Source organism: Gymnoscopelus microlampas (assembly GCF_963454915.1).
Source record: "Gymnoscopelus microlampas genome assembly, chromosome: 17".
Taxonomy (NCBI): Eukaryota; Metazoa; Chordata; class Actinopteri; order Myctophiformes; family Myctophidae; genus Gymnoscopelus; species Gymnoscopelus microlampas.
This window is the reverse complement of record NC_139954.1, coordinates 13,375,496-13,389,242: the sequence shown is the minus strand read 5'-3', so window position 1 is coordinate 13,389,242 and position 13,747 is coordinate 13,375,496. Positions and strand designations below refer to the sequence as shown.

The window sequence follows — 13,747 nt, the reverse complement described above, 5'->3', positions numbered from 1 at the left end:
GGAAACGCATACAACGCTCCACCCCCTGGACGACCAGGGGAGGTACGAAGACACAGACAAAAACAACTGTCATCCAACAAAACTACCAGATGGCCATTAGTGATTATGTGTCCACTTGACCTTAGAAGCCCCCGGTGACTGTTAAGTCCATCTCCTGTGTATCGCAGGTGCACCTTCGTTGCTTCGATCATGTGTACCCTGGCCAGTGCCATTATATCACTGATTTGGAGTAAAGCTGATTTTTAGGAGGTGTCATATCTGCTTCTGCTCTCAGCAAAGAGTCACGGTAGAATAGATGATGCTATCCTCTGGCTTTGTTACTTCTTTCCTGTGTCACTGTGTCAGCATGACCTCACAGCGGCAATCTCGGTATTGACGGAATTAACCCATTAAGACCCAGAACGTATTGGTGTCACTTTTTCATTTGAGGAAAAAAAAAGCATTATTTTACACTTTGGCTTTTCAAAAATAGCAGATCTACAAGCTCGTAGCGCGGCACCGAGTGCCGCGCTACGAGCTTGTAGATCTGCTATTTTTGAAAAATTGTGAAAATGTGTGCAAATCTTTGAATATGTGTTGTTTAAAGCGAACATTTTTAACTCTATTCTTTGCTTCTGGGGGGTCCCTGGAACGAAACATTTTGAGATGGGGGTCGGCGGCCAAATACATATAATTTTGGGGGTCCTTGACATGAAAAATATTGAGAACCACTGACATAAAAACTGTTAGGATTTAGAAGACATATTTAGAATGGGCTTCAGGTCCAAAGAGGAATTACACAGGTTTTCATCACAGGGTTTCATCACCCTTGCGACCATTGAAAAAGCCAATGTATCATTACAAAAATACAAGGGTATCAATAAAAAAATAATACTTTTTGGGGGATTCCTGAAAAGCCTACACAGTAGGCTATACTTGGATGCAGATGCATATATGGTAAAAGTGATAGAGGAGTTCTATTCACATCTGGTCTCAGCAGCAAGTGTCCCACCTCTCCAGCATATCCATGGCTTACACAGAAACCCCCTCACACCATGAGTCCAACTAAAAGACCGGCGCACCGCAGAGAAATTAGGATTAATAGGTATGATAGAGGAAAAGAGGAGAGCAAGTGAATCTACATGCACTGTGTGTGTGTGTAGTGTGTACACACAGAGAGAGCGAGGGAGAGAGAGAGCGAGAGAGAGAGAGAGAGAGAGAGAGATATCTAAATAACACCTGTTGTCATACAGTGGAAACACACCCATGCAGCGAGGCCGGCCGCGTTTTTATCAAGCTGGGAGCCAAGAGCCAGCTTAAGGTTCTTGCGAGTCCAGGGAGAGGGGTGGTGCCCCCCCAAAGGGGTGTTTGCTTAAGGCCCGTTTTACGACCGTGATGCCTTTTCCAGACCCAGAAGCGGGGTCCATATTCTGCAGAGAGGATCGGGCGTGGCGCCAGAGAGCTGCTTCCTTCTACCTTTCAGAATCACATCACTCTATCCTGCAGAAGCATAGCGACGTGCAGCCAGGGACTCGCCTTGGTGGCTTTAGTGCAGGGACATAACTACTAACAAAACAACGTAACTGACACATAATATGATATGATGCATCATGGACAGCGAGATCTCATATATGTCTTTGTATCTGTTGCTGTCTGAAAGACGCGTAACAACTTGTGTACGCAGTTGAGTTATTCCAAACCATTCAGTCACGTATCTTTTAGTATTTTTCTTCTTGATTTTTATTCTGGTCTTATCCCATTAAGACCTGGAACGCATCTGTGTCACTTCTTGATTTGAGCTAAAAAAGCATTATTTTACACTTTGGCTATTCAAAAATAGCAGATCTACAAGCTCATAGCGCGGCACCGAGTGCCGCGCTATGAGCTTGTAGATCTGCTATTTTTGAAAAATCGTGAAAATGTGTGCACATCTTTGAATATATATTGTTTTAAAGCGAACATTTTTAACTCAAATCTTTGCTTCTGGGGGTCCCTGGAACAAAATATTTCGAGATGGGAGTCGGCGGCCAAATACATATCATTTTGGGGGTCCTTGACATAAAAAGGTTTGAGCGCCACTGATATAGAAACATACTTTTTTTCAGAAAACTGTTGGGATTTAGAAGACATTTGTAGAATCGGCTTCAGGTCTTAACTTTGACCTTCGACGCATACATTGAATTACAGTTGATTGTGCGTTACCTTTAAAGGTAACGTTCTATGATAACATGTGCCGTAATCTGTGGACACGGGTAACCTCTACCGTGGCTATATCACTTCACTGTGCCGTGACAGTCTAATGACCCAGTCTCTCCCAGCGCAGATGAAAGAGCGGTTTGTGGCCCGAGTTTTTAAGATTACACTTGGCTGCTATATGCCATTCTCCTAGCAGCCAAGTAGATCCCAAAGGCATTCGAGACTGGAGATGTTTATCGCCCCGTCCAGCCTCTCAAACAAACAAGATCTGACAACATGCATCACTGAAAACAGAAAGATTAAATGTCAGCCTTGTTTTTTTTAGGTTCACAAAGGATGGTATAGCCTAACGCATTGTCCTTTCTTTCTCTGTGTACTTTCTCTTTGGGGTGGGTCTTTATGGAGAGAGGGGGGGGACAGGCAGGCAGACAGGCAGACAGACAGACAGGCAGGCAGGAAGGAGGCAGACAGACAAACAAACAGATAGACAGACAGATAGACAGAAGAGGGTGCTTTTAGTTTGGTCATAGCAAATGATGAGAGAGAGAGAGAGAGAGAGAGAGAGAGAGAGAGAGAGAGAGAGAGAGAGAGAGAGAGAGAGAGAGAGAGAGAAGATGGTACTTTTTAGTTTGGTCATGGCGAAATGATGTTGCAAATGAGCTTTTGGCACCAACTCTTAAAACTCCACAGTTTATAAATGACAGCTCAATAAATTGTAGGAAATGACACAAACGCTCTTGCGAGCGAAAATTATACACCCGCAAAACATGTCACTGATTAAAAATCATAATATTGCAAAAAGAACATGAAAGAGCAGGTGTGGATCAATTCTGATATGCGTTTGATTCGCAATTTTCATTAACTTCCTTGTTTTCTTCAAAGAAAATCCCAAATGGAGACGACTTCAAAACCGCAGTCTTAATTGCGAGCATGTGTCCAAGCGTGTGCAGGTTCCAAAATGCACTTGACTTTTCCATGCTGTGTGTGTGTGTAGTCTCCTCTCCTGTGTATTGAATCGGGGGTTGCTATAGGCCAGTGGTGTAAAGTAACTATAAGTACATTTACTCAAGTACTGTACAATTTTGAGGTATTTCTTATTTCACTGGAGTATTTCCAGTTTTCAGTACTTTCACTTCTACTCCACTACATCTCAGAAGAAAATATTGTACTTTTTACTCCACTACAATTATTTGAAAACTTTAGTTACTTTGTAGATTTGTATTATCATTACAAAACATACATTACCCACTTTAGCGTTATATATACTTTGGCTATTGGAAAATAGCTGATCTACAAGCTCACAACTTGTGCGATGCGATGCATTGTGAGCTTAGATCTGCTATTCAAAAAAAGATGTGTATTCACCTGTTTCCTAGGTTGTGTGTTTTCCACTTCCTGTCGGATTTCATTGGATATCATTAGTCATCTGACCAGTTTCATTGGATTTCATTGGATCAAATCGACAGGAAGTGGAACACACACAGGAAGTGAAAAGCCTAGGAAACAGGTGAAGACATATTGAACTTGTGAAATGGGACTTTCTGCAATAATGAGTACTTTTACTTTTGGTACCTTGATTGCTTTTGGTATTTTGATGCCAATACTTTTGTACTTTTACTCAAGTAAAATTTTAATACCAGATTTCTACGAGTAACTGAATATGTGGTATTGATACTTTTTAAAACCCAGTACTTTTTACTTAAGTAGAACATTTGAGTACTTCTTCCACCACTGGCTATAGGCCAAAGAGGAGGCGTTTAGGATTTCTCTCTATGGCACAAAACCCACTAAATGTCATATTGGTTCGCGGGAGTTTTTTTTTCTCTTGGTTGAGTGAAATATTGAGTCATGACAGACTAGATGGATACACCATGTAACAGAAAGACTCAGAGAGAGCTGTTCAACTCAACACAGATTTAGGACCTGATTATTCTGTTATTATCTGTGGCATGTCTTGTGTGATTATTCATTTATTTTTGTTTGCGCTGGAACGAAAAGAGAGGAGAAAAAAAAGCAAGGCCTCTTCTATCTGTGTTGTCGGATAAACAATAGAGCGGCGGATCTGAGTTTGACAGCCCGCGTCCTTCAGCCAAAGCGTCCAAAGCAACCCGAGGCCGTCAGCTGTGCTCGAACTGCCACAGCAGGTCTTGACAGTCCTCCCTTAGTCCCCTTCTCTCCTCGCTAATTTAACCCTGAGTGTACAAATGGAACCAAATGGACCCAGGTCCATTTGGTTCCATTTGTACACTCTGAGAGGCCGATTCTACAAATGTTTTCTAAATCCTAACAGTTTTTTGAAAATAATGTAGAAAATATTTTTTCACGATTTTTCAAAAATAGCAGATCTACAAGCTCATAGCGCGGCACTCGGTGCCGCGCTATGAGCTTGTATATCTGCTATTTTTGAATAGCCAAAGAATTCTAAAATGACACAGATGCGTTCCGGATCTTAATGGGTTATACTGTAATGTTGTTTTTCTGTTTTCAATCTGTTTTTTATGATGTCTGATGCATAGTAGTGTATATCTGTCTGTCATTAAATGTCTCTATGAATTGAGTACAAAGGACCCCAATGGAATCAAGCCATAGGCTTTCCTGGGTTTTTAATCCTAATAGCTGACCTTGTATTGAACTGTATGTCACTTTCATGTGCTTTTTTCTGCAAACTTCTAATAAAGTATTCAGTCAATCAATCAATATGGTCGGTACTCGGAAGACTCGCCCCAAAACACGCTCGCCCCCATTTCTTTTCGCAGATCGCTCGCCCCCAGCGGATCTTGTATTTGTTTTACTGAGGATAAAGTTAGATATAAGGTTAGGTTTAGGCATAGTTTTACTGAGGTTACGTTTAGGAATAAGGTTAGGTTTAGGCATAGTTTTACTGAGGTTAAGTTTAGGAATAAGGTCAGGTTTAGGCATAGTTTACTGAGGTTAAGTTTAGGAATAAGGTCAGGTTTAGGCATAGTTTTATTGAGGTTACGTTTAGGAATAAGGTTAGGTTTAGGCATAGTTTTATTGAGGTTACGTTTAGGAATAAGGTTAGGTTTAGGCATAGTTTTATTGAGGTTACGTTTAGGAAAAAGGTTAGGTTTAGGGCCTAAACCTAACCTTTTAGTAAAGCTATGCCTAAACTTTAGGCATAGCTTTACTGAGGTTACGTTTAGGAATAAGGTCAGGTTTAGGCATAGTTTTACTGAGGTTAAGTTTAGGAATAAGGTTAGGTTTAGGCATAGTTTTACTGAGGTTACGTTTAGGAATAAGGTTATAGGTTTAGGCATAGTTTACTGAGGTTAAGTTTAGGAATAAGGTCAGGTTTAGGCATAGTTTTATTGAGGTTACGTTTAGGAATAAGGTTAGGTTTAGGCATAGCTTTACTGAGGTTACGTTTAGGAATAAGGTTAGGTTTAGGCATAGTTTACTGAGGTTACGTTTAGGAATAAGGTTAGGTTTAGGCATAGTTTTACTGAGGTTACGTTTAGGAATAAGGTTAGGTTTAGGCATAGTTTTACTGAGGTTACGTTTAGGAATAAGGTTAGGTTTAGGCATAGTTTACTGAGGTTACGTTTGGAATAAGGTTAGGTTTAGGCATAGTTTACTGAGGTTAAGTTTAGGAATAAGGTTAGGTTTAGGCATAGTTTTATTGAGGTTACGTTTAGGAATAAGGTTAGGTTTAGGCATAGTTTACTGAGGTTACGTTTGGAATAAGGTTAGGTTTAGGCATAGTTTACTGAGGTTACGTTTAGGAATAAGGTTAGGTTTAGGCATAGTTTACTGAGATTAGGTTTAGGAATAAGGTTATGTTTAGGCATAGTTTTACTGAGGTTACGTTTAGGAATAAGGTTAGGTTTAGGCATAGTTTACTGAGGTTACGTTTCGGAATAGCCTACCAGGTGGCGACCGTTTCCGAGGTCGCCGGATTTGACCCGGGGCGACTGTGTTTTGGTATTCATATGGTATATTTGGTATTATTATCATCACCTTTTGTTTTTTCATATGCCTAATGTGACGCATAAAACTGTGGATATTTGTTAGTTTAACTGTCAGGATCAACTGACCCCTCAAAAAAATCTAAACCTACAGGAACACGCTCTACCATCCGCCAAACATCCAGTCATCATTATCTTCACCTAATAACGTAGTTCCCCGCCGAGCGTAATTTACACGAACCTCCCCCGATCAACGTTTTTATAAGCCCCTTTGGCCACGTAAAAAAAAAAAACGAGATGTTGATCCCGATAGAAATGCACTCATTAATCAAAGATGTTGTCCCTCCAAATTCCTCTCGTGTTGTCAGAGCCACGGGCTAATTGAACTCTGGGAAGGGAGGGGGTTAAATAAACAGCAGAAATGCAGGTCCATTAATTACGCATAACCGTTGGAGCCTGATCCATGGAAAATAAAAGTAACTTTGATGTGTTTCCTGAAACAAACGAAAAAATACAAAGACCCTCCAGTATAAGGAAATCGGGATTTCATGAGAGGAAAATGCCCAGAGTTTTAGGATAAAGAGCTATTTTTGGCCTTTAAAAAACATGACTAAATTAGTGATGGAATACCGTATAAAACAGAGGAGCTTTGATACTTCTGATATAGGCCTACTTGCTTTCAAAACCGTATGTTTGGGATTTGCACTCTTCAATTCCAATAGCATCTGCGATATTTTATGATTAATAAATCGTTTCAACGCCTTGTTAAACCTCCGGAAAAGCCCTTATCCTGCATCCTGAAACAATTAGCATGAAGTCAGAATACAATTGTTAGGTGACCTTGTACAATCTTGTAACATGCGTCCCACAACTAATAGGCCTAATATTCACAAAAGATGTGTCATGAAATCAAAATAAGTATTACTGTCTGTTGGAGCTCTGGATATTGTTAATGCACACGACCCAGCACAGAAGAAGTACTCACATTTTGTACTTAAGTAAAAGTACCACCAATACCACAATGTGAAACTGTAAGGAATAAAAGTCTGGTATTCCTAATGTACGCGAGTAAAAGTACAAAAGTATTCGCATTAAATCATACTTAAGTGCTGAAAGTAAAAGTACTCATTTTGCAGAATGACCCATTCCACATGTTTCCAAATGTACTATAAATAATAGCAGATCTACAACTCACAACTTGTGTTGTGAGCTATTTTCAAATAGCCTAAGTGTATATGCTGTATATAGGGCTGAAGTGGTTAATGCATGTTTTGTAATAATAATCCAAATCTAATCCAAGTTCTACTACAAACTAGAAAAAGTGCTCCTCGGAGCACAGGTCTCCGCCAGGTCAGATACGTTATTCTGGCCTCCTGGTGGCACTATAATAAGGCAAATGTGAAAAGGGTGCCATTTATTCTTGGGTCTTTTACGGCAATCAGACACTGCATTCATGATTTGAGGCATTTTGTTCCAAAAATGTGTTTTGTTAAATTAGACCTGCTGGTGGCGCTATAACAGGCCAACGTGAAAAGGGTGACATTTCTTCCTCGGCCTAGTGGGAATGTGCGTGTGAAAATTCACGGAAATCGCAAGCTGCGTGCATAGTTTGAGGCTTTTTGTTCCAAACGGACCAATCCTGCAAACTTTGGAAGCCAACCATAGGCAATGAGGATGGAATATGGGAAATCGGACAGATTCGTGTTGATCACATGACTATAGAGATACTGTGTACCGATTTGCATGACATAAAATCTGTAGGAGTAATGTTAAAAAATGGGTTTTGCACAAATCGGCCTCCTGGTGGCGCAATAACAGGCCCATGTGAAAAAATTGGGGCAGAGGTTCTGTATTGGCATCCAGGGAGTGTGTGTGCAAAGTTTCGAAGCGACCGGGCCAGCGGTGCCGCAGATTAGCTGGTAACACACAGACAGGACGGACACACGGACACACACACGGACGGACGGACGGAGGGTAAAACATACTCTCTCGCCATACCTTTCGGCCTGGCGGAGACAATAACTGTAGCAGAGTAAAAAGTGCAATATTTGCCTCTGAGATGTAGTGGAGTAGAAGTAAGAAAGTCCTGAAAATTGGAAACACTCCAGTAAAGTAAAAATAAAAAAATCCTCAAAAGTGTACTTAAGTACAGTACTTGAGTAAATGTACTTAGTTACTTTACACCACTGGCCGAGCACACGCTTTCACCTGCCTTTATGTTCAACTGTAAGCCAGCTGGGACAAAAGGAGAGCTAATCACTCTTCACTGGGTGCCTCATAAGCCTGATTCTATACATCGCTCGTACGCCGGTGTACGTCTACAAGCTCACGACGTGATGTGGACACCAGGCGTTGTGTGAGCTTGTAAATCTGCTATTCAGCAATAGGAGTGTAGCCTAAGTAGGCCTACTTATCATGGGGCTAGCCTCCTATACACCGCCATCGAAGAAACATCCGCCTGTTGCACTGTTTACTGCAAGCAAACACTCCCCTTTCAATTAGCGTCCTCAAGGACTTTGTTCAATCAAAACCATATGTTAGGAAACATACACATACTTTCTGCATTAAAGTTCATCGGTAAAATGCCCCCGAAGCAACCTCGAGGCAAGAAGTCACGCATTTCATTAACTCTGGCATAATTAGAGCATGCCTCTTCTTTACGGTTTGTCATAGCCAGAGTCATATCATTTGCAAATTAAAGCTGGCCTTTAATGTGGCCGGGAGACCGAGCTCATGCGGAACGAGCCGTGGTGATAGTGTTGGAATATTGCATTTGGCATGTTGTATGTCGGTTGGCCTTACATCTGATGTCAGTGCGTAAAATACATTGAAGTAAGAGGAGAGAATAAAACCCTATAATGTGATAAATGTTAAACCGACGTTACAGCCTATAATAGTGGTCTATCTCACACTGCTAGCTCCATAACAGCAGCCTCACATCGCGGTCTGTTTGAATAGATAAAGTGTTCTCAGTGGTGGAAAGTAACTAAGTACATTTACTTAAAGGGATAGTTCACCCCAAAAAAAAAAACGTTTTTTTCTATCGATTAGTCACCCAATGGAGACTTGAATTCATGGATATTTTTTTGTTTTTGTCGCATTCCTGAGCCAATAATTTTATGATAATTTGATGGTAGGCCAATAATTTGATGGTATAGGCAGCGGTTCCGGTAGGAGACACAAAGGAGGCTCTTTGTGTCTCCTACCATCATCAAATTATTGGCTTAGGAATGCGACAAAAAACAAAAACAACATGGGGTGACTAATCGATAGGAAAAAAAAGTCCTTTTGGGGGTGAACTATCTCTTTAAGTTCTGTACTTAAGTACAATTTTGAGGTATTTTTTACTTTACTTGAGTATTTCCAATTTTATGTATTTTTTACTTCTACTCCACTACATCTCAGAGGCAAATATTATACTTTTACTCCACTACAATTATTTGACAACTTTAGTTATTTTTATTTTTTTTAGTATTACAAAACATACATTACCCACTTCCGCTCTGTATACATTTGGGCCATTTGAAAATAGCAGATCTACAAGCTCGCAAAGCTCACAACGACATATCGTGACGCATTGTGACCTTGTAGATCAGCTATTTTCAACCGTTTTTTTAATACATTTTATACATTTGAAACCTGTATAACGAGTACTTTTACTTTTGGTAGCCTACTTTTACTTGTAACAGAGTGTGTCTACATTGCAGTACTGATACTCTTACTTAAGTAAAAAATGTGGGTACTCTTTCCACTGAGTGTTCTCATATGTTTCTGACAGCATTGTTTGCAGTCAGCTGAGTTCCAATTGATAAAGCAACCCCTTTCAGAAGCCAATCAGGCTTGGCCTGCACCATAATGCGAGGCACAGACCCTCACGAGGCTACTATGACAGAGTGGGTTTTTGTAAATATTAGCAGACTACTTGGGGGAAGTTTATAATTGGACACGTGCCCCCCCCCCCCTCTCTTTTTACCCCTTCTTTTTGGGTGAGTTGGAGATCAACTGATTCCTTTGTAATTGTTTTTTCAAAGCAAGGAGCGATCTACTATTGGCGGGTTAAGGAGTACTAATGAGCTCCCTTTCAGCCTTTACAATTGGGCGCAGGCACCCCGCCGCGAAACATGGAGGTCTTGTAAGTATTTAATCCACAAGATGTATCCTTTGCGTCTGTCAGAGATTAAAGGTGCGTGTGTGTGGAGAGGCCCCGGAATAAAACCACTGTCCTGAAGCCCTGACGGCTCTGCTCCAGCTTGGCGGTGACTCTGCTACGGTCGCCAGCTCTCTGCTCTATAGCCGACGACGTTCTGCCTCTACCGACAACTCTCTGCTTCGACCGACAGCTCTCTGCCTCAACCGACAACTCTCTGCTGGCATCGGTCGGTTCCAGGTGTCATTAGAAGATCGGCGACAAACCAGTAGGTGGCGCTCATCCCGGACGAGCCCCCAAGATTTGTTACGGGCATGCAGAACGCTCTAGTTTTCGCGTTGCCAAGACACCTCGGAAACTAGACCAGCACAAAAACAATTGAGCGAAGAACTGAAGGAGAACTCCAAATTATTCATTTTCATCCTTTAAAAATATGGAGGACATCTTTTTTGATTTCGACCAAGATGGCGCCACGGATTTCGCGTTCTGGGGGCAAATGGATCCGAACTTTCAGTTCCAAACGCAGCTGGACACTCTCCTCCTGGACTGCACCGCCGCGGTCACGGGCCAACTGTCCCCGTGGTCCTCGTTCGGGTGTCAGTCCGTTTTCCCCGACGCACAGCTGACCTTGACCGACCTCGACTCGCAGTCTCCCCCGGGGCTGAGCGAGTGTGTGGAAGGAGGGGACAACAGCAGCTCTTCGGTAGGCCCTGTCACGATTATTACATAATCGCGATTAATTGAGATAATTATTAGTTTTCGCATAATCGTCATAATCGTTTCCACGTTGAAAGACGTCCATGCATTTTCAATATCACTTTGGGACACGTTGTGAGCTTGTAGATCAGCTATTTCCGCCATTTAAAAAAACATATTTTAAAGTAGGCCTATAGCCTATAAAATGATTAAATATGTCAGTATTGTCTTTGTATATTTAACCCATTAAGACCGGGAACGCGTCTGTGTCATTTTTTATTTATTTGGCCATTCAAAAATAGCAGATATACAAGCTCATGAGTGCCGCGCCATGAGCTTGTATATCTGCTATTTTTTTTAAATCGTGAAAAATATTTTTTTTTATTTTTTTTCAAAACATTTTTAGGATTTAGATTTTTTTTAAGTTATTTGTCATATCTGCCCTGTGGGATTGTTGTTTACAAAGCCTAAAAGGCCACACAGAATATATTTTTTTATTCATATGTTCCATTGTTCAATGAAAAAAAAAACGCAATTAAAATCGTTAATCGCAATCATTTGCGTGAAAATTAATCGCCAACTTTAATTTTGTAATCGTAACAGCCCTACTCTTCGGCGGACGAGCCCCCAGAGGTCACCATGAAGCGCAGAGCGCGGCGCCTGGTGTCCGTGGTGTCCCACCACCCGTACAAGGTGTTTACTGTAGGCCAACATATTTTTTCTTTTTGAGCACTACTCCTTTATACGATGTTTTTGCATAGTATTGTATATTTGTCTGTCGTCAAATGTTTCGATGAATTGAATACACATGGACCCCAATGGAAACAAGCCATTGTGCTTTCTTGGGTTTAAAGGGATAGTTCACCCAAATTCTTTTTTTTTCCTATCGATTAGTGGATGACTTCCATGGACACTTGAATTCATGGATATATATTGTTTTCCTAAGCCAATAATTTGATGATCAGTAGACCGGTAGGCAGCGGACCGGAACCGCTGCCGGTCATCAAATCATTGGCTTAGGAATGCGACAAAAACAAAAAAATATCCATGAATTCAAGTTTCCATGACTTTTGACAAGTGTTACAAGTGTAATAAATTATAGCGATGAAAAAAAGTCATTTTGGGGTAAACTATCCCTTTAATCCTTTTAGCATCCTTTTGTAAAGAACTGTACATTCTGTGCTTTTTTTTGCAAACTGTTAAAGTATTCAATCAATCAATCAAGGTGCAGCGGCACGCCGCCAACATCCGGGAGAGGAAGAGGATGCTGAGCATCAACTCGGCGTTCGAGGAGCTCCGGTGCCACGTGCCCACGTTCCCCTACGAGAAGAGACTGTCCAAGATAGACACCCTCAGGCTGGCCATCGCGTACATCGCCCTGCTCAGAGAGATCCTCATGTCGGGCCGCGACCCCAAGTCCTACGTGGACGAGTGCATGAAGAACGGCTACAAGAACCACACCAACGCCATTTGGAACACGAGCGGTGAGTTGAAAACAGCTCAACCATTCCAAAAACTGGTCAACTTTTTCTTTAATGAGTGGGACTTTAATGTCCCACTCTAATAGTTCTCTCTATTTGTTTATGCTACTACAGAATTAAAACGTGTTCCTGGTATAGGCTAGCTATTTTGTAGCGCTTTTTTATCTAATTTTATACTGGGGAAAGGTGCCCAGATCTCTTGTATTTGTGTATCTCTCCCAAGAAAGATGTTCAATTGCATGAATTATAACCAAATGGGTTGTCAAATTGGTCTAGAGGGTAATTTTAGACCTACTGAACCAATTGACTGGTTTAGAGACAATAATCTTAATTTGTAGTAAAATAAAATTAAGTAAATAGGCCTATCTTTAAAAAGATTAAGTTTAATCACCTAAACTTATTGTTCTTTTTTTTTTAATATATATATATATATATATATATATATATATATATATATATATATATATATATATATATATATATATATATATATATATCATTATAACTATAATACTTTAGCCTGATACAGCAGGAAGACTTCAGTATCACATTAAAATAGCTGTTCAACAATCAAATGATACCCAGCACCGCCACACGAAGCCACCTGAGACACATAGTAATCATTCATAGAGTAGGACTTGAAGATCAACATACGAATGTTGAGCGAAGTCCCCAGTTCATAAAGTAAAGCTAATGCCATTTTAAACTACTCGTTTTGTATTTGCCATATGCTTTTATCCCCAGGTGTCTTCCCTTTTGGCATTATATTGCCCAGAGGAGTCCTATATTTGTGCTAAAACACAAGTATTCTTATCACACTCAGTGCTACTTTACTTAACTAATTCTGTGGGAATCTGCTCTCGAGCTTTCTGTATGGAGGTCGTTCAGGAGTAAGTGTGCCCCTTTTCTCCGGAGCAGACCTGTGACTTGTCAAACAGTCATTAAAATGTATCTAAACTTCTATGTTTGTCTTGCCTTTGTTCGCTCCCACTCCATGCCCCCCTCTCTCCCGTTTCTTTCCAGATCTGACGGCCCGCCTCTCCTGGATAAAGTGGGATTAACTGTGGGCCCATGGGGCGCCCCCCAGATTTGGGTTCGAGTTTCTGACCCCCCCCTTCCCCTTACTACTTCTCCGCGTGGCAGGCGGCCCGACGACCAATCGACATCTGTAGACTTCTCACCAGGTCTCTCACCTCTCTCTCCCTCCAGCCTCTTCCAATCCCCCCCATCCTCCATGGCTATTAATATTGTAATTTGTTGTTGACTGGTAATTGAGAGCCATTGTGTCCTTTGGGGCCTGGGAAGGACAAGGGGTGATGTTG

The 13,747-nt window shown here is 41.2% G+C and overlaps 1 protein-coding gene across 1 annotated transcript; it reads left to right on the top strand.

Moving 5' to 3' along the window:
* Window positions 1-10,681: 10,681 nt before the first annotated feature.
* LOC311064562 (protein Fer3) lies at window positions 10,682-13,486 on the top strand (the record flags this gene model as incomplete). The annotated part of the gene is made up of 4 exons (XM_084084425.1): window positions 10,682-10,921; window positions 11,548-11,637; window positions 12,170-12,428; window positions 13,449-13,486. The coding sequence occupies 4 exons, from the start codon at window positions 10,682-10,684 to the stop codon at window positions 13,484-13,486; spliced, it is 627 nt and encodes a 208-aa protein (XP_083940551.1).
* Between the last annotated feature and the right edge of the window lie 261 nt (window positions 13,487-13,747).